Source organism: Myotis davidii, unplaced genomic scaffold (genome assembly GCF_000327345.1).
Source record: "Myotis davidii unplaced genomic scaffold, ASM32734v1 scaffold148, whole genome shotgun sequence".
Lineage (NCBI taxonomy): Eukaryota > Metazoa > Chordata > Mammalia > Chiroptera > Vespertilionidae > Myotis > Myotis davidii.
In genome coordinates, this window is record NW_006299479.1 from 989614 (window position 1) to 1011089 (window position 21476).

Below are 21476 nucleotides of genomic sequence, written 5' to 3' on the forward strand. Positions count from 1 at the left end.
ATGTGTGTTTGTTTCCTTGAGTGGGGCATCCAAAATGGAGCGGGACATAGTGACTGTGGTAAGGAGGCCGTGGTAGGTGAGGATGTACCCTGCCCGGCTGTGGGTGCCCTTCAGACATGAGCGTGGTTTGGGTTGTCTTACGCTACCTTGTTCTGTGAAAATGTGGCTGCACTAAGTTTCCCCAGGAATGATGGATGGGGAAGGGGTATCTGGAAAGGGATGAGTAGCAGCAGATTTTTTTTTTTGGCGGGGAGAGCGTGCAGGGCTGAACCTTGCAAAGAGCACAGTGAGTGGGTCACTAGTGGATGTTCTGGGAGCGTTGGCTGTTGGTGGCACTTGGTGAAAAGTATGTGATGCGCTCTGATTGCCAAGCAAGCTCTGCTCCGCGGAGCTCAGACTCAGGTTTCTCATGCGCGTCCCTGCCTTTGGCTCAGCAATGCGTTTTCTTCGCTAGGTTACTCGGTCACGAATCTTCCCTGGACCTTTCACAGCTCAGGGGTTTCCCAAGGGTTCCACTCTGACTCCAGTGCTTTGCCTTTTTCCCGTCCCCTCGCCTCCTTCGACCCCAGGTTTCCTAACTCCCCAGAGTTCCCACTGGATGGCTTATGTGTCTCAGCGGTTTGATTCTGAGTTTGACCCAAGGCTCACTCCTCCTGGTTCTACCATTTAAGATGCTAATGATGACTACTGTCTTTCTTCTCTTCGTGATTATCCATCTATTGATGTTATCATGATCCATACAGGGATTTTCCTTCATATTTCCTTTCAACAAACTTATAACGAGCACCCACTGTGTTTTGGGAACTGCGCTAGGTCCCATGCCCTGATAGAAGGGCCCCTGTCCTCTGGCACTTACAGTTTAGGGGGAATGTTCGGGAAACAGGCTCTGACCCTGGCAGGGTAAACACCGTGATGAATGGGGACAGTTACACTGCAGTGTAGCCATGATGTCATCATTGCACCGACCACTTGCTTTTTGCACCTTTGAAACGCATGCATATCTGGGGAGAAGGAGCGTTTTTATTCTTTTTCTTTAATCCTCGCATGAGGATATTTTTCCATTGATTTTTAGGGAGAGTCGGGCACAGATGTTATGGGGAGTCAGGAGTGTGTGGGGCAGTGAGCTGGGTTTTCAGCTGCCTCCTCCTCAGAAACAAGCCCATGACCACTTGCTTTTTGCACCTTTGAAATGCATGCATATCTGGGGAGGAGGAGCATTTTTCTTCTTTTTTTTTAATCCTCACATGAGGATATTTTTCCATTGATTTTTAGGGAGAGTGGAAGAGCGAGGGAAAGACAGAGAGAAGTATCAATGTGAGAGAAACACATCGATTGGTTGCCTCCTGCACGCGCCCTGACCAGGGCCCGGGCCCGGGCCCTGGAGAAGCCTGCAGCCGAGGTATGTGCCCTTGGCCAGAATCGAACCCAGGACTCTTTGGTCCGCAGCCTGATGCTCTACCCACTGAGCCAAACTGGCTAGGGCAGAAGGAGCATTTCAGCACAGTGCGCATGCATCTCTTTCCCCTGCGTGCCTAGGTCTTAGATGAGACTGAGGGTATCAGCGTCTTGGTCCACATGACGCCCCTTCAGGTACGCTGGGGGAGCTCTGGGCTGAGGAAGCTGAGCAAATCCCAAAGGCAGAAAGAGGCAGCGCTGGGCCGCAGACATGCCTCTGTCAGACCCCAGTGTCCTCCACACATCCCTCCTCCTTCCACTTGGCAGGTGTGGCAAGAGGCCTTAAATTATTAAATGCGGTCACGCAGTTCGGAATTTCTGGAAAAGTCAGCACGTTGGGGTTTAGTTTCTGACCTACTTCAGATGAGCCACTTTAGCGATGCCAGTCATATTGCTGTTAGTGCTATAGGGCCCGAGAAGATAGTATGCCAGAATACGCATCGTGTTGCTAGCTCAAGTCACTCTGAGTGCATTTACTGGCATAAAAAGCAAAGTTTTCCCAATAATGAATTGAGGGTGGTTGGCCACAGTAATTCGTTTTAAAGACTTCTGCTTACCACCTCGCTCTTCTCCACGGCAGCTGGACATTTTCCGAAGTAGGAGTGATGGGCAGCTTGAGAAGGGGCTTGAGAGAAAGCCATCAGTCTGCACTTCGGGGCCACTAAGATCATTCTGATTTTACAGGTTGAGAAAAGATAGTATAGAACTGTGTCCTGACGGGGTAGCTCAGTGATGGAGCGTCAGCCCCATGAAGGGTCTCGGGTTCAATTTCCAGTCAAGGACATGTTCCCAGCCCCTGTTCAGGGCATGTGCGGGAGGCAACCAATCAATGTGTCTCTCTCACATCGATGTTCCTATATATCTCTCCCTTCCCCCGCTCCCTTCCACTCTCTCTACAAATCAATGGAAAAATTATCCTTGGGTGAGGATTAAAAAAAAAAAAGGAAGAAAGAAAAGAAAGAAAGCACAGAATTGTGATGACTTAGTGTAGAGCCAGAAGGGAGAAGGCCCAAGACGTTCCCAGCCCGCTGTCTCCTGGAACATCCATGACTTGTGAATAATATTAATGCCACTCTGGATGGCAAAGAGTGGTTGGCTCGATTATGTCACTCATAGATCTTCTTGAGCAAGCAGGGAGTGTGTGGACATCGGGGACACAAAACAGAATACAAACACCTTCCCCCCCAAAAAAGGGATGAGAGAGAAATCAGAGTGGAGATGTACAGGAGGGAGACGCCTAGAAAAGTGAACCTGAAACAAAAAATAGCCTGAAGGTCAAAGGGGTCACAGGGGTTCGCTCTCTGCTGGGTTTGTTATGAAGGACGTTCAGAGGATGAATGTCGCCGTCCTGGCCATTACCTTGTCAGAATCCACGAGCAAACACCGGGAGAGATGCCCATACACACGGGACTCCCTGGTTCTGTCTGAAGAGAACAGCAGAAAGAAGCAAGAAGAACGCAGACAACGGGCCCCCTCGAGGCTGTTGGGAACCCAAAGATGCTGCACCCCAAGCAGTTGCTTCCCGAAAACTCTTACAGAGGGCTCAGCCTGTTCATGTAAAACTCAACCCAACATCATCACATGAAAACACAGAGCACAGGGTTACTTTTAAGCAGTCGCTCTAAGGGCTCATCAAGGCCAGCTTGCCCACTGCACAGATGGAGGAACTGAGGCCTAGATGAGTGCCATGACTTGCTCAAGGTCCTTAGGAAAAAAAGAAACCTGAATTCGCCCAGCATCGCTTCGGAGCAATCACTCAAAGATGACTGTTATTTTCCTAAATCCATTCTCCAGTGTGCGCACGCGCGTGCCCCCGCGTGCCATGCTCCGTCCTGCAGTTACGCAGCCTGGTAAACATTGCTTCTGGTTGGAAGCATGTCACCCACCGCCCCCTCTGAGAGCAGATGCCTTTGATGCTCTGTGAAAGCACAAGCCTCGAATTTCAGTTCTTTTCGAATGTCCCGATGCCCTTGACCCTCCCTCCCTCTCTCCCAAGTGCACAGACACCGGTGTTGCTTGGCTGGCATTCAGGAATTGTGTCCACCAGGGTCTATGCACACGCCACTTGTCCCCGGGGAGCAGATCGAAATGGGCAGCACAGCCCCGTTGAAAGCAACAGGTTAATGCTGTCTCTGCAATTAGAACAGCCCCCGCTCTCTCAGGTGACTGCCCCTAGGGGAAGGCTCATGCTTCGCTGCCCTTGATTAAATTCTTGGACGCTTGCTGGCTCTATCCAGCTTGGCTATTTGTCCTTGAAGAGTTCAACAGAACTGGGAACGTATGAGTAACTGTTGTTTAGCTCCTTACAGGGAAAGACTCCCTGAAACTTCACCCCTTGGAGCCCAAGCCCAGTGAGGAGATGTTGGAAAAGATGTGTGTGGGCCCAGTCCCGTGCCGGAAGGCACACTGGACCATTGTTGGGACCAGCGTACTCTGATGCTGCCGGGGAGGTGGGCCGCTGATGAATGGCCTAGAGAGGGCTTGAGTCGGATTCAGAGATAAGTCGCAGGGGCACTTAGGAAACCCTGGGGAAGGCCAGGCAGTGCTAAAGTGTGAGGACACAGTCCCTAAGCTACAGAAGTCTCCATCTCACTAGGAGGACAGGCGCGAGTGACAGGTACATTCTACCTGATGGGCCTCTCTGATCCAGTCTGTATCCCGGGCAGCCCCAGCGGGATGGGGTAGGTGAGGAGAGAAGGCTCATCTTTTCTCCCAACTCCTCCATCCCTGGGGATGGAGAGGAGAAGGGGAGTCCCGAGAGCTCTCACGCAGAAGAAGGCTCACCTGGGCCATGTCTGCGAATCCTTTGTCTACATCCATCCTGTGAGACCTCAAGGTTTCCTTCCCATCGGTACGCACCCTCCCCACGGCCAATCCTGGGGGAATGTGGACAGGATTTGGACTTTATTGCCCTTCCTGCTCATACACACGTGCCTGTGGCTGGTGTTGTACAGCCTTTGGTAGCTTTTCACAGGCAAAGAGGCTTCTGTAAGTGTCCTGTGATGCTGAGGAAAGGGGTGAGAGGGGTGGAGAAGTGGCCTGGCCCAGCCTGGCGCTAGGAGAGACCTGACTGGGGAGGCCTGCGCTCAGGGCGAGAAGCAGCCGATCCCTTCCCACGGTCTGACTGCGGGGACCGTGAAGTGAAACAGGAAACGGGCATCACTTGAGGTCGTGGGCCTACATTGCTTTCGACTAGGAAGGACTGGCTTGGGGTGGGATGTAGGGAGAAGCTGGGCCTGCAGAGGTGTGGAGAGGCAGGGGCAGAGGCAGAGGGAAAGGGAAGTCAGCTGTGGGCATGTTGGCTGCAGAGACGAGGAACCTGTGTGCAGGGGATGGACAGAACGATGCTGGCTTTGCCTCCACGGCTGCCTCTCCCTGCCACGGAGTTAACAGAAGTAACCCCAGACACTGTGCATAGCATGTTTTTGCTTTAAAAAAAATTACTTTTATTGATTTCAGAGAGGAAAGGAGAGGGAGAGAAAGAAACATCAATAATGAAGAAGAATCATGGATCAGCTGCCTCCTGCACGTCCCACACTGGAGATCAAGCCACAACCTGGGCATGTGCCCTGACCGGGAATCGAACCCTGACCTCCTGGTTCATAGGTTGATGCTCAACCACTGCTCCACACCGGCTGGGCTGTTTTTGCTTTTCAAACAATTCCAGGCAGGCCCAGCAACGTGGCCCCCAGGTCCCAGAGAGGAAAATCCCTGCACCAGGGGAGGGCCTGCGAGGGCTCGGTCCATGGACTGGTCAGTGGGGAGCCCGCCCAGGCTGGTGAGGGGGCAGGGTCAGAGCTTGCCCCCCACCCACCTGAGAGCCTGCCCTCTCTCATCTTGGCATTGCCACCCCCACCATCAGGGAGACTCAGTGCCCTTCTACTCACTGATGCTTTTCAAGGTCACTCTCATTACTGTGGCTTTCTTAGCCCTTATCACAATCTAGAATTACTGTGTTTATTTGGTACCTTTTTATTATCTGTCTTGCTCTCTCCACCTCCCTGAATTGCAATCTTGTTAATGCTGTGTCCCCAGCTCTGAGCACAGAGCCCAGCAGGTGACAGACTCTCCATGAATATTTATCGGCAGCAGGGCAACAAGGAGGGGAAGAGAGAGGGATGCAGAACCAGGAGTAGGGGATGGGGGGTGGGGTGAGTCCTGTCCTTTCCCTCAGCCTTCCTGCTCTTCCTCCCTTCCCTTAGGTCGGAACTCACCCATCCACCCACCCACACTTTAGGGACGTGTGGTAGAAGGACCCAGTAGCCCTTGGGTTCCCCTCCCAGCTGTGCCTCATATAAGCCATCCAACCTCTCAAAGCCCCAGTTCTCTCCCTCGCTCTCCATTTGCTCTGTTTCACCCACATGTCCTTCAGTGTCTCTGGGCTTTGGCACACGGGTTCGCTGCTTGTGCGCTTTGAAACACATTTAAATCCTTTGCTAATTAAAGAAAGGCTGAACATGGGTAGTTCTGTGATCATGTGAACCCATGGTCAGAAGCCCATACATTTCTTAGACACATTTCCAAACACCATCACGAGTTCGAAATATGTGAGATGGATGTGCCACTCAAAATTGTAGAAAACCTAAGCTTAGCTTAAAAAGCAGAGAGAAAATGCCCACAAATGCACCGGAGGCATATGAACGTGATGCCCAGTGTTCCTGTCACCTATTGGTGGTGTTGGCCTCCAGGAACTTGCCATGTCTCAGACCATCACTGGACATTCATTTGATTATAAGGTGGGTAAACAACTGAAAAACATTCATTTGCAACTTAAAGGAAAATAGCTTCTCTCTCTCTCTTTTATTAATTTTTATTGTATTTATTTTTATTGATTTCAGAGGGGAAGGAGAGGGAGAGAGAGATAGAAACATCAATGATGAGAGAGAATCATTGACCAGCTGCCTTCCGCATGCCCCACACTGGGGATCAAGCCCGCAACCCAGGCATGTGCCCTGATCGGGAAGGGAACTGGGACCTCCTGGTTCATAGGTCCATGCTCAACCACTGAGCCATGCTAGCCGGGCCTCCCTCTCTCTTTAGAGAGACAATTGAGGCCTCATGGGTGGTGTTTGTTATATGGTGGACAGATCAGACCAAGTCTGAACACTTGTGAAACTTGCAGCCCGGGGAGGTTGTGAAGTTTCTCTTAATCAAAAAATATTTGTAGATTTTCTACTGAGGAATCAGAGGGAAACAAGAGGGCTGTTTACCTGGAGTGTATAGGAAGCTAGGCAAGAAGTGAACACAGTAAACGCGTAAACAAACCCCAAGACGGCATCTGACCAGGGTTGGGCAGAAGCTGAAAAGAAAGGAGTGGAAGGGCTGACTGAGGCGGTGGTGCCACCTCAGATGCTGACAGGCCTGTGAGGAGGTGACAAGGAGCTGAATCCCTAGTGACCGAAAGGACAGGGAGACCTGGAGCAGGACAGTCCCGAGGGAGGAGCAGCAAGTGCAGGAGCAACAGCGGGGCCCGTGTGAGCAGCTGGGCTGGTGGGAACACAACGGGATGAGCTGGGGCTGCGAGTGTGGCAGAGCCCAGGTTACTAGGGCCTCGAGGTCACAAGGGTGAGGAGGAAGCAGGAGAAGCTAGCAAGATAGCAGTGTGAGCCGATGTACAGGTTGAATACCTGTTCATAGGGCGGAGAGAGACAGCACAGAGGTCACTAAGCAGGTGATTTCTGTCTCCTTTCCTCTGTGGACAAAGGTGGCAGCAGGGAGATGGAGCGAGGAGGGCAGAGGGGTTCTGAGTCTATATGCAGAAGGAGCAGGCAGACTTGCTAATGGAAAACAATCAGGACTGAATCAAGGTTGCACTTGCAGGAGGGGCTGGTTGTGGCCCTCCCGGAGCCAAGGTCGGCCTGCAGTCAACAAAATAAAGATCAAATACGTTGTATGAGGTGCTAAGAAGGAAAATAAGAGGGTGCTAAGAAAACATATTTAGAGAAGGCATTTCAACCCAGGATGTGCGGCCCTGGTGTGCCAGGTGTGGGTGCACCCCTCACACCTGCCCAGAGCTCCTAGGACCGGAGCCCCTGTTCCCAGCCCTTAGAGAAAGGACTGTGCCGCGTCCGTCAAGCCCTGTGCTCCAGCTGCCCTGGGGTCTGGAAGGCTGGTCACGCTAATCTCCCAGGAAATGCAATTGGTCTGGCACAATTGGATCTTCGTGGTCTAATCGAATCTCATCGTTTTATGAGCAATCTTCTCTCAGATCCTCAGCCTTGCCCCCACCTTTGTTAATTTTCTCCTAGCAGCCACATAAACAAAGACTTCTCTCTCTGGGCTTCATGGTCACCCCAAGTGCTCCTTACACATCCCCTTTATAGCTGCCTGGAGTCTGTGGTCCCCTCCCTCTCCCCACCCCATAGAGGGTCTGGGGGGAGAGCCAGGGAGGAGAGGGGTAGGCAGGCAGAGGCTTTCCCTGCATCTCCCCTGCAGCTCATGAAGGCACTTCCGAGGTTGCCCTGGGCCTGGTGGGAGAGCCAGCTGTCTGCTCCCATCCAGACCTGAGAGTTCACGTGATTCCCCAAATGCCAGCTCATCCTTTGGTTGGCTCTCCATCTGGGCTCGTCAGCCCCGCTAAGCAAGGAAGGGGGCTGCCCTATGGAGGTCCCCCATGCTGGGGCCACTGCAGGCACCCGTCTCCATGCTGGGAAGCAGGTACTATCTCTGTGTTTCCATTGTGGTGGGCAGCAGTCAGGTTCAGAGAAGCAGAGTGGTTTCTCCTGCGACGAGTGGAAGGAGTTGGGTTTAAAGCCACGTCTCTACCACCATACAGCCTGTCCCTTCTCTGCCTCCAGGACACCTGTGAGCTCCACCTTTGCTCTGTCAACCCCACTGCTGGCCTTCGGTGGTGATGTTCTCTTGGTCAGCACTGCCAGCAATGCAGACCCCACACCCCAGTGCTCAGTGGCCAGCATTCTGGTCAGTGCTCAGACCATTGTCCATCTCTTCACAACTCCTGGTGGCTTTCCTTTCCTTCTCTCTCTTCCCTTCCCTTCCCTTCCCTTTCCTCCCCTCCTCTTCCCTTCCCTTCCCTTCCCTTCCCTCTCTGTTTGAAAGGGTCAACTTATCTTTTTCTCCATCCAATCATTTTTGTTCCTCTGCTGCAAATTTGGTTCTTCATATAGAATCCCCTTTCTCTTAGCATCCAGAGCTCTCTCACCCTGATTAAGGAGTCAAAATAGTGAATTTTCAAATGATAGCTAGTGGCCACGCGCTCTACTACAGCTGACCATCTGCACTGGGAGAATGGGCTCCAGGAGACTTGGTCTTTGCTCTTCTTGCTGCCTCTTGATGCTTTCAGCCTTGTGTCTTCAAAACGGGAGTATAGTGGGCAAGTTATTACCTTGACTTATTTCCAACAACACTACAAAGGACCTAAAGTAGGGGAAAGCTTTGCTGATGCTTTGAAAAAGCATATATTGAACTACAAGGCCAAGGGCAGCCCAGAGGGAACATGCCAGGCCTAGAGGATGTGGAGATAAACCCCCTGTTGAAAATGGTACAGTTGCCCGGCCAGTACCATTGCTCAGTGGTTGAGCATCGACCTGTGAACCAGGAGGTCATGGGTTTGATTCCCAGTCAGGGCACATGCCCAGGTGCTGGCTTGATCCCCAGTAGGAGGCAGCTGATCAATGATTCTCTCTCATCATTGATGTTTCTATCTCTCTCTCCTTCTCCCTTCCTCTCTGAAATCAATAAAAATATATATTTAACAAACAAAAAAAGAAAACTGGTACAGTTACTGGGAGTATGGAAAGAAGAAAAGTGAAACTTAGGTGTGGGCAGAACAGCAAGACAGACACATCCCCCTAACCCATCCCCGCCCTGGCCCCCAAAAACAAACATAACTCACCATGAGCTCCAGGGTCTTGTCCGCTCACTAACGTCTCATAGTGGCTTTCAGTTTGTTCTGTTTTCCGGGCTAATCGATTATATTGGGGAGTGAGCTCTGTAGGATGCAGGCGGCCTGCTCAGTCACGCACCACCAGCAGCAGAGCTGGAATTCAAGCCAGACTCGCCCACGTGCCAAGGCCAGACTGTGGGGCGCCTGCACGCATTCCCCAGGTAGACGGGCCTCGGTGCCTTTCGGAGGAATTAGTGCCATAACAGGGCAGGCTAGACTTTAGTTTCAACCCCCAAGCCATTAGTCACTTATGATACTTAGTAAGGTCTGGGCCTGGTCCCGGTGGCGTGTATGAATCCCATGAGGCTCTGTTTAAGGGGGGGCAGCTGAACAGAGAGATGGGGGGGCTTGGTACATTCTGTCTTGCTCTTGCTAGTGGCCCTGGTTCGGAAGCATGCTAGCCCTGCCTTCGGGAAAGGGCCAAGCCTGGGAACACACAGTGGGTGTTTTTTTTCCTTCCCTGGAGGAGTCCTGACTATGGACTCCACACAGCTCTCTGCCCGGCTGCCAATCATGCTTCCTGCCCCTCATCTCTCCTGTGCATGGGGGGTAGAGGTGGGGGTGATATGGGGGCATGTGAGGTTTGAAATGGTCCCATGGGATCTGGCATATCTTTGAGGTAGTGGGGAGACTCTGAGAGGTCTGTTTAAAGAAGAGTTGGATGATTAACCTTACTGACCCAGGAATAGAAAAAGGGCTGTGGGCAAGGAACACAATGCTGGAAAAAAATTAAAACCTGTGCTGAAGGGAGGAGAGAAAGAGAGAATGAAATTGAGTTCCCACGAGAGGATGAGCGAGTGTGGGAGGTTTAGATGAGGGGGAGGCTGTGTGCAGCAGGGTGGAGTCAAGGCCACATGAATGCCCTCCTGCCCACCTCGGGGCATCCTATAGATAGTCTGTGACCCTAAGGGCATGCTATGGGGAACTGTTGACCTGGATCCCAGGCGCGTGACTTTAGCTTGACCTCTGGCCCCGGAGGGAAGAGGTCAGAGTGGGCAGAGCTGAGACAGGGCTTCGCCCTGGAGCTACTGACTCGGGGTCACATTGTGCACGGTTCTCCCCGCTGGAACTCAGGGCGGGTGGGTGGTGAGAAGTGTCCACTCTCTGCTCACTGGCTCCGCACATCACCACCTGGACAGGTGGGAAGAAGAATGTCCCCCATGATGCCCAGAGAAGAGACGCTGCCCCATATGCTGGCAGAGCTTCTGTTTAAGAGTGAGGACAAACAAAAAACCCGCTTTCTGTACCCAAGGTTTTTGTGTCCAAGAAAATCATTTTGGTGGTGGTGCCTTAATCACAGTGGCCACTGGCTACAGGAGGGAGGTGCCGAGTGCGGCTGAGGCCCCAGCAAGGGCCTAGGGCCGTGGTCAGCAAACTGCGGCTGGTGAGCCACATGCGGCTCTTTGGCTCCTTGAGTGTGGCTCTTCCTAAGCCTTAGGAGTCCCCTAATTAAGTTAATAACAATGTACCTACCTATATAGTTTAAGTTAAAAAAATTTGGCTCTCAAAAGAAATTTCAATCGTTGTACTGTTGATATTTGGCTCTGTTGACTAATGAGTTTGCCGACCACTGGCCTAGGGTGTGCTTCTGCTGGTGCTGGAGGGAGAAGTAGAAAGGAAAGAGGAGGAAATGAGGACTAAGACATGAAGAAGAGGGATGAGGATGGGGGTGGGGGGGTTGATGCTGACTCCCTTCTATGCAGCAGGCAACTTTGCACAGGTACTTTTTTCTGCACCGTCTTTATTGAGATATAATTCCCAGGCCATAAACCCACCCATTTCCATGCACAATACTGGTTCATTAGCATATTCACAAAGTTGCACAACCATCACCACAATCAGTATTAGAATATTTGCAGCACCTCAAAAAGCAACACCCATACCATTAGCATTCATTCCCCAGGTCGCTTCGTCCCCCACACCTTGGCAGCTACCTGTCTAGCTTTCTTTCCCAATAGATTTGCCTATTGTAGGCATTGGTACAAAAGGAGTAATCCAATTTCTGGCTTCTTTCACTTAGCACAAGGTTTTCCAGGTCTTCCATGTTGAGCACACCTTTTTTTAATGGCCAGATAATATCCCACTGTATCTATAGGCTGTCCCAAAAATGTATGTGCACATTAACAGCTGATAACTGACTTAATTTTGAAAATGAATTCCATGTGAATGAACACTGAATTTATCATCCTTCAACGTGTGTATACGTTTTGCGGGGACATCCTGTGTCTACCTCATTTTATTTCTTGGTTCCTCAGTTGATTGCCACTGTGTTGTTTCCGCTCTGGGGCCATTCCTGCATGAATAATGCTGCTATAAACATTGGCGTGTAAGCTTTTGCGTGACCATGCACACTTTCCATTTACTCCTCATCACAGATAGGCATTGTAACCACCGACTTCTTATGGAAAAACTGCAGCTTGGAGAGGCTGAGTGACATTTTTCAGACAGAAAATCTTTTGATTTGATTATGACAGAAGGCCGAATCAGGGGAAATAAAGTGGAATTTAGCTTCACCCTTTCCGGGTCATTATACACATCACTGAGTCAAAAGAGACGGAAGGAATGAGGGAACGTGCGTCACGGGTCTGCTGAAGGCTCCGTCGCCTTCTCTGGGGAGCTGGGTCTCTGGCAGGGCCCGCGATGGCCCTGCCCGGGCGTGGCACTAAGGTCTGGGGATGGGGGCCCCCTTGTCCTCCTCACCCTCCTGACTCAGTGGCAGACAAGAGCACTGGTAAAGAGCAGCTCCAAACAGTTGCTGGAGTCGCTGGCCAGCCCCGTGAGGAGCCAGGCGGCAAGTGTCTGCAGGGGCACCCCATTCTGAGAGGGCATCCTGGGTGAGCTCTGCCCGCTGACAAGAGGCGCCCCTTATGGGATCCAGCTGGGCCCCAGGCCGGCTCTGTGGCATGGAACAGGGTCACCGAGACTCCTGGCTCTGCTCCCCTCTGCCTCCGGGGCTTTCTCAGAAAGCACTTGGACATGGGAGAGTGGGGGACGTGCCGCCCCATTAATGCACCTGTGAGGCTCTGGCAGGACCCGAGCCAACGCTGGTAATCATTGACCCTCAGAACCCCCGGGGCAGAGCGGGAGAACCGGCAGGAACACTGGCTCCCCGGCTAATCCACTGCCCGGGCTTGGTGCGGGAGCCCTGCCCTTCCCGGGGCCTTTCTGGAAAGCGTGATGCTGCTGCAGCCTGGTCACTGGTGAGGAGCAGCCCAAGGTCAAGGCATCGCAGATGATGACGTGATTGGATCCTTCACGCAATGCACGGCTGGAGCTTGAAGGAGACACTGGAGCTGGAGGTGGTGTTGCTGAAGGTGTTAGTAGCTGCTCACTCACCTCCATGCCCAAGCGTTGTCTCAACTCTTTCTGTCCATCTGTAAGATAGAGATGAAGGTTCCCATTTTTCAGATAAAGAAATGGGCACAGAGAGCCTTAGTTGATTTCGTTCAGTGGATAGAGCGTTGGCCTGCAGAATGAAGGGTCCTGGGTTCAATTCCAGTCAAGGGCATATGCCCGGGTTGCAGCCTCGATTCCCAGTAGTGGGGCATGCAAAAGACAGCCAATCAATGATTCTCTCTCATCACTGATGTTTCTCTCTCTCTCCCTCTCCCTTCCTCTCTGTAATCAATAAAAGTATCTTTTTTTTTTAAAAGAAATGGGCCACTGAGAAGTTATGTAGTGCCGAGGATTAGAGCTAGCAAGTGGCTGATCCAGATTCAAACCCCACTCACCCACTTTTTACATCCCGCCCAGTGGGCCGCTTGACGGGGCTGTGACAAGGAAACTTCAGGTATCAGCTAGAATGTGGGACCGACCAGCAGGCACCCAGAATCCCCTCCCAACCCAAAGGCCTGGTGCCTGCGCCTACTTGGCACATCCTCCACGCTGGGCTACCCTGACACAGCTCCCTTTAGCTGTGGGAGCAGCATCAGGAATCCGAGCCCCCAGTGCCTGTATATATGGCATCAGCTCCCTTATTCCCCGATTTGATAAGTTGCCAAGGTGTGGAAGGCTGAATGCTTTCTTAAAAACAGAGTGTACTTGCTTCAGACACACAGGAAAAGTATATTCACGGCTTCCAGTCCACATGGAATTCATTCATTTCTGGGCTGAAAATATAATATTGTGTGTGGGGTGGAGAGAAGGAGGAAGAACTTGACATAATGGGGATGGGTGGTCAGGCATTCCCTTCTCTTTGAGAAACTGACATGTAAGTTTTTTTCTGAGAAATGACATTTCAGTTGAAACCAAGAAGTGAGTCTGGAGGGGCGAGGAGAGGGCCAGGTGCTCCCAGCAGGGGAAATAGCACGCGAGGCAGGCTCAGAGAAGCCGGCCACTTGTCCAACTTTCTATTGTTGGTATGAGGCAGGGCTGGGCCAGTGTCTCCTCATCTCTGTAGCCCCAGTCTGTTGCTTACACTTGACCTTGGCATTCAATGCCTATTGCTGAGCTGACTGACTCCAGGCCAGGTTGCTTCACCTCTGTTGGTGGGCAGTTCCACAGCCTCCCCCACTAGGCATCACCATCACAGCTCACTTCTGACTGTCGGATATGCAGTCACTGCACCGTACATTTCTATAAAGGCCTCCCAATGGAAGATGGCATTCCCATAACCTCAGGCTATTGCTGACAATAAGTTCAAGCCAGGACGATCTCTAGAAGCTTCCAAAGTAAGCACAGAGCTCAACAGAACATCATCTGCAGCTGCCTCCTCGGTTGCTTCCCAATTCCTTAAGCATCATCGCCTTTTACGAGTTCTGTCTAGCATTAGGAGGCCCTTCTCATGCCAGCAGGGCCCGTGACCTTCTCTTCCAACATACACCCTAGGATCTAATCCAGATGATTCTGTGCCCTCTCCAGGGGGTCCTCATCCTTTTTTTGGGTGCTTTTGCTCATGCTCTTCCTTGTCTCTGGAAACCCATCCACGCTCTACTAATCTAGACCATTCAGGTTCAGTGTCTAAAAAAGGGTCTGGTCTTTTGCCAGCACTTGCCCTCTTATGTGATGTCTCCATTGAGTAAGCAAACGTATGGAAAGTCACCATCCCTGTTGCATAGTTGTAGGTCCCGAGTAAGTGTTCGCCTTCCCTCCACATTGCTTATTAGCTACTTTGAGAATGCCAGAGGGTTTAAAAAAGCAAGGACTTCTCAGGCCATTCTAGGTTCTTCTAGATCAGTGGTTCTCAACCTTCTGGCCCTTTCAATACAGTTCCTCATGTTGTGACCCAACCATAAAATTATTTTCGTTGCTACTTCATCACTGTCATGTTGCTACTGTTATGAATCGTAATGTAAATATCTGATATGCAGGGTGGTCTGAGGCGACCCCTGTGAAAGGGTCGTTCGAAAGCCAAAGGGGTCGCGACCCACAGGTTGAGAACCGCTGTTCTAGATCTTTTGCTCTTTTTACTTTCTGCTTTGTGACCTCTGCACATTGCTTAACTCCTCTGAATCTTACTTCCCCGCCTCCCGGGGTTACTGTGGAAATGAAATATGCTAATGCATGTAAGAGATTTTGCACTTGTGCCCCTAGCTCACACTGTAGGCTTTCGGGGGGAGGGTGCTTTCACAGCTCCAGGGGACTCCATTTGTACTGTGCTCTAGGGGGCGCAGTTCACACAGCATGCAACCGTCTGCTCTTACAGGGAGCAGGGTACTGATGCTCTCCAAGGCATTTTTCATTGCCATTCCACACTCTCGAGAGACTTTTCTCAGCCATAATCTTTCTCTTCATTCATTTTAAGCTGTACCTCTTCACTTTTGCCTTCTCTTATCCTAACTCTGGCTCAGTCTGCTGTAGAACTCCTGAAGCTTAGGAGAGAGCCCTGAGAGAGCACCTACACCATAGACCTTGCAATTCCCTGGCTCTTGTTCCCAAGCTCGCTTCTCTAGACGGAGCCAGGTGCCCAGGAAGGCCTGTATGGCATTCCCACCCTGGACACAGCAGACTTGGGGCTCTATGGTGGAGAGGGCATGAGCAGACCCTCAAGCCAAGGGTGGGCTATTCCTAAATTCATTCCCCAATCTAGGCTGGCGGAGTCCTGAGGTTCAGATGCCCCTTTATATGCCCCTGAGGCCAGGAGAAATTGTTTCCACTGGCTTTGCCAAGTTCTATTTAAGAACCCAGGTTGACCCCAAGTGAGCTGCCTGATAGTGCAAAAGGCATCAGAAATAACTTCTCTCGGAATTACCGAGCAAAGGGGACATGACGCCTTCTGCCAACCATAGGTTCCAGATATTAAAAAGATAACTCGGGAGCTGGGGGGGGGGGAGATTAGATGACTGAGGCTCCTCGGGGCTCTGAGGGTTTGCAAATCCAGCTGGGTGGCCATCCCCCAGCAGCGTGAGACCGTTTTCATGGAAAACAGGAAGTCGCTCCTAGTCAGGGGCACCCATTTGCGCTCCTGGCAAAGGTGTGTTGAAGAATATCAGCTTGGCACCTGGCCTGTTGGGTCTCTTCTTTGGTGGCTGCTTTTAAAACTCCGTTCTCAACCCTTTCAGGGCAGCAAACCTGCTGTACTGCGTTATTGACGTACTTAACCTGGAGTAACTCGAGAGCAGGCACTGTTACCATCTTGGTTTCCTAGTCTAGTACCAGGTACATGGTAGATGTTCAATAAGTAGAGTGTTTGCTCAGTTATATTGATTAAGAAGGCACAGGAATGTCTCTCCTAAAATATCTCAGTCGGAAGCCACGTAAGTGACAGCAAACTCATTGCATTTATGCACACATTGATCAATTGATTTATCTTCAGTCAACACGCATGTATAGAGTTCCTACTAAATGGCCTCTAACTCCATCTTCAGGCCTTAGCACCCTCAGATGAGGTGCCCCCCAAATCACTCCCACTTTTTTCTATTCTGGTTGGTATCACACAGACTGGTTTTTTCCAGTTCATTTGCATCTCCTACCCCCACACTGGACTGGAAACTTCCACAGGACGATTCCCTGGTGTCTCGCATGGTACCTGGTATACATTCCAGTATCAAATATCAGTGTTGGCTAATAGTAGACAAATACATGAATGTACACATAAAGGTAATGAGTGTTTTTTCAGTTGATGTGTTTTCACAGGGGATAGATACCCATCTGACAGAGGTCTTTGAGGAAAGGTGTTCCTTTGGGCATTATACAAACCAACCATGTTGCAACGGCCGATTTACGTAGCTCATGTCCCCATTCAACTGTGAGCCCCTTGAGAAGAGGAACCAAGTTCTATTTGTCTTTGAAATCCTACATGAGGAGCAGACACCCAATATTTGAAAAGCTTACAAAAAGTTTATTTTCTGAGAGTGGACTATTTACAGAACGCTAATGCTGAATTCTTGAATCATTCACTTGCTTTGCCAGGCCACTCCGAATACCTTGGTAAATATTAGCTAATATACAGCCCTTTGCTTGCTATTAAGATTTACTGATTTCAAAAGAAAGTAACCTAAAAACTGTGGGTGTTACATAACCCAGACACCAGGGCCAATCTCGAATCAACCAATAGTTTAAAAAAATACATATTGGCTTTGTCTGTGGTTGGATTAAATGCTACTGTCTAAGCAAAGTTGGATGTGTGCTATGTACATTGGGGGTCTGCCGTGTGAATGATGGCTTTGGTCAGAGGATGAATTTATCCTGTAGTTTTGCTTTCTCTAGGGATAATTCTTCTCACTCTCTGAATAAGTAAATCAACAGTATTTGTGAAAAGTATCTTTCATAAAGGCCAGATTTTATTTTTTAAAAATCCAACAATAAAGGCTGCTTATAAATCTCACTTTCTTATGTAACCAGGACTGTTGTACAAAGAGATTAACATGGTGACTTGTTGCTTCCTGGTGTGATCTTACTTTCATCTTACAAATATGTACTTATCGTGTCTATGTTTTCACCTGTGTCTTTGTGAACACCTGGACGTCTCACCATTTCAGGGTGTCCAGAGCAGAGTCTGGGAGATTGAAGATAACTAATTGTTTCTGGTGAAAGTTCTTGGGCACGGCCTGGGCGACACAGCAGGTGAGCCACCGAGCGTGGCAAGGAGAGGAGAGAAATGTCGAAACACAGCATGCCTGCTGCCCAGGGACCTCAGCCGGCGGCTTGTCATGTCTTAGCATGACGGTATTCAAGCCACGCGAGGTTTCTAAAGATAAAATACATACCCAGGCTGGGGCTTGGTCTGAGAACAAACAATTGCCTTGGTTATACCACACAAGTCCACTATCCAATGAAGTGTTTTCAAGCTAGTACAAATTAGCATCAGTCCACTGACCAAAGACTAAACTGTATTAAGCTGGGTCTAAAACAAATCAGCCTGCATCCAGAGGCCAGCTCCCAACACCGCTCCCTTGCCTTGCCCAGCCATGGATGCTTCAGGTCAGAATACGTTTAGGATGAAGGTAAGTACGAACCGTCTGGGGAAAGCATCGCAAGCCAGTTGCTGTTGTCTCAACTCTTTGCAAGGCCAGGTGGATGATATTTTATTAGCAATAGAGGCATGGAAACCCAAACTTATCTGAGAAATAAGTCAGGGGGTACTTATTCACTCTACAGAAATATTCTTTATCACCCAAAGTGAAATGAGCCTGTCCTCAAAATTTCACATCGCCACAGCTGTGGTTGTCTCTTCACCACTTCTACATGGTGTTGGCTTCTTGTGTTTTCACCTGCTCTAAGCCACGGATTTAAGAGAGACTGGAAAAGGGTCGTGGCGGGGAAACCCAGAAGTTGGTGTGTTAGGAGCCATCTCTGGAATGATAATGTATGACAAAGAGAATGTGGATTCAATTGATATATGTTGGCTTTAGGATTTAGTATCTTGTGTGAGGGCCGCTCTATGAAGAGCTTTTGACACACTATGCGCGTCCGTGAACCTGAGAAAGGGAGAAAGTCCCAGTGAATGTAAGCAAGGTTAAAGATTGTGTGTGCAGAGAAAGGGGAGAGAGTGGGAAAGACTACGTCTTCCACCATGAGTCGAATTTGGGACCATCACCTAATATTCTTGGGGACTTGAGGTCAGTGAGGGCTGGGTGGGATGAGGGAAGGCACTGCTGTTTGCTCTCCTGGTAGCATTATTTTTAAAAAAATCTCTTTAGAACCTGTCCTCAAAATTTCAAATCACCACAGCTGTGGTTTTCTCTTCACCACCTCTACTTGGTTGTTGGCTTTTTGTGTTTTCACCTGGTCTAAGACCATGAGCAAGGAACTGCGGAATATCAGTTTTGTTTAAAATTTATCACTAAGTTGGTTTCACTTCCTAGTTTGTATGAATAAACGCATTTTTGAAGGGGGTTTTGAAATCTATTTTAGAAACAGATTTGCATTTAATTCAAAATATCACGAAGACATGGCTCACCGTGGTGAACGAGCTTAGAGTGGCGGTAGGCACGCCTAAGGGAGGAGGTAGTCTTGTGTTTATGTCCCCAGGTGTCATCATTGTTGGCTGTTTAGGGGGAAATCCCTTCATTCTTTTGCTATACAATGGAAGTCAAAATAATGCCATCGATAAGAAACCATTGATCAGAGAGCATTTGAAGAGCTTATTTCATTCACTGACTTATTTCATTTATGTTTTTATACTAAATAACTAAGACATAGACTGTGCTGGCAGCAATTAGAATTTAAGTCAGAGCTCCCACGCCTTTAGCTTGGGAGCAGGGAAGGATGTGTGAGATATTGCTGGTGACCACCGTACTACTTTTGGGGGATGTTGGCATGTCACAAAGAGAGAGTAGAAACAGGCTTGCAGATGCACTAAGAAAACTTCTGCCATTAAAGCAAAAAGGAAGTCGATTAATACTTGTCTGAAAACGTCTCCGGGAAATTTAACTTTAGAAAAGAAAGTTTCATAACTGAGAGGCAGTGGGGAGAGGCTCTTCTGGACTGACCAGCAGGGACCCTCATGCTCTCCGTGTCCTCCTGCCGCTTTGTTAGGTACATGCCTGGATGTCATTGGGATTATCTGAGTCTCAGTTCCTTCATTTAATAAATGAGAGGACTGAATCGAATCAGGATTCCTCTCGATATGTATATGCCTCTAGCAGTACACAAGATGGCGTAGGTAGTATATTTATGAGCGGTTTTTTTCATAGTTACTTATTTTTATATATTACTAAAACTGTAAATAGTGCATCAAGCTTCTGCTTTCACAGATATTTTTGCTTAATATAAAGCTAAATTATTTTTTAATATATATATTTTATAGTATTACAGACATCTTCCATTTCCCCCCTCCTTTATCCCTCTTCTCCCAACCCTTATTCACTGCCCCCCTCATGTCTCCACTACCCTATTGCATACCATGTCCATGGACTATGCATATAAGTAAATCATTTCTTTGGTTTATCTCTTCTCATCCCCCCAACTTAACTTCATATTTTTAAAGGAGAGCTCATTTAAAGACTAATATAAAAATATCATAGTACAGGTCATGATGGTGATGACAAACATTTTCAAGGTTGTGTGCGATTGAGGTCAGGAACCCTCTTAGATTCCTTCCAATTCTATCTCATCGGATCAGTTTTCCTCTTTATATTTAAGCAATATGGCCTTCTGTTGGAAATTTTCTATTGAAAATAGCATTGTGGCATCCAGAATAAACCTGTCAGCTTGCCAAATGGTCAGCAATCCAGATTGTTCGGAATGTCTTTTCATAAACAGGTAGCTCTTTATGTGCGTCACCTACGTCATTGCTGTTCTAAATACAATTTTTTATTTTTTGTTTTGTTTTTCTTTGATGTGTTCTCAGATCAAGGTGTTGACAGAAAGAATGTTCAAACATCTTCGGAAATGGTTTGTCACTCGCTTTTTGGGGCATCCTCGGCGAAGAACAAGGTTGGTTTCCAAAGATGGAAGGTGCAACATAGAGTTTGGCAACGTGGAGGCGCAGACGAGGTTTATATTCTTCGTGGACATCTGGACGACGGTGCTTGACCTCAAATGGCGATACAAGATGACCATCTTCATCACAGCCTTCTTGGGGAGCTGGTTCCTCTTTGGCCTCCTGTGGTACGCGGTAGCCTACATTCACAAAGATCTCCCCGAGTTCCATCCACCAGACAACCACACCCCTTGCGTGGACAACATTAATGGTCTGACCTCAGCTTTCCTGTTTTCTCTGGAAACGCAGGTGACTATCGGCTATGGATTCAGGTGTGTGACGGAACAGTGTGGCACCGCCATCTTCCTGCTCATCTTCCAGTCTATCCTTGGCGTCATCATCAATTCCTTCATGTGTGGCGCCATCTTAGCCAAGATCTCCAGGCCCAAAAAGCGGGCGAAGACCATTACCTTCAGCAAGAATGCCGTGATCAGTAAGCGGGGCGGGAAGCTGTGCCTCCTCATCCGCGTGGCCAACCTCCGGAAGAGCCTTCTCATTGGCAGTCACATCTACGGGAAGCTTCTCAAGACCACAGTCACTCCTGAGGGAGAGACCATTATTTTGGATCAGACCAATATCAACTTCATAGTGGATGCCGGGAATGAAAATTTATTCTTCATCTCCCCACTGACCATTTACCACATCATTGATCACAACAGTCCCTTCTTCGACATGGCGGCAGAGACGCTTCTCCAGCAGGACTTCGAGTTGGTGGTGTTTTTAGATGGCACCGTGGAGTCGACCAGCGCGACCTGCCAAGTGCGGACATCCTATGTCCCAGAAGAGGTGCTCTGGGGCTACCGTTTTGCTCCCATCGTGTCCAAGACCAAGGAAGGGAAATACCGCGTGGATTTCCACAACTTTAGCAAGACGGTGGAAGTGGATACCCCTCACTGTGCCATGTGCCTTTATAATGAGAGAGATGCGAGAGCCAAGATGAAGAGAGGCTATGACAACCCCAACTTCACTTTGTCAGAAGTCAACGAGGCAGATGACACTAAAATGTAGCAGTGGCTTTTCAACACAAGTAAAGCCAAGTTTCGAACACACATAGTGACCATGATGAAGCAATCAACCATTTGAGAGTATGAAACAGACAAAAGCCTTCCAAGTCCACCAGCACAATGCCCCTGAACTCTATAACTGTGATTCTACAAGACTCTACAAGGCTAGTGCAGTAGAACATGCATTGTATTTGTAGGAAGCTGGAATATAGAAGTCATGGGAGCTCACTTGAATATGATTATTTAA

General features: G+C 49.3%; 1 protein-coding gene across 3 annotated transcripts in view; it reads left to right on the top strand.

Moving 5' to 3' along the window:
* KCNJ1 (potassium voltage-gated channel subfamily J member 1) overlaps positions 1 to 21246 on the top strand; it is a 27555-nt gene extending 6309 nt beyond the window's left edge. The window contains exons 1-2 of one of the 3 annotated variants that reach the window (XM_006775035.2): positions 12636 to 12660; positions 20094 to 21246. In XM_006775035.2, coding sequence (XP_006775098.2) covers positions 20115 to 21233 — 1119 coding nt within the window. In that variant the 5' untranslated portion in view covers positions 12636 to 12660; positions 20094 to 20114 and the 3' untranslated portion in view covers positions 21234 to 21246. Of the gene's footprint in view, positions 1 to 12635; positions 12661 to 17530; positions 17746 to 20093 lie in introns of those variants that run through there. The other 2 variants (XM_006775036.2, XM_006775037.2) reach the window with 2 other exon arrangements.
* The last annotated feature ends 230 nt before the right edge of the window (positions 21247 to 21476 follow it).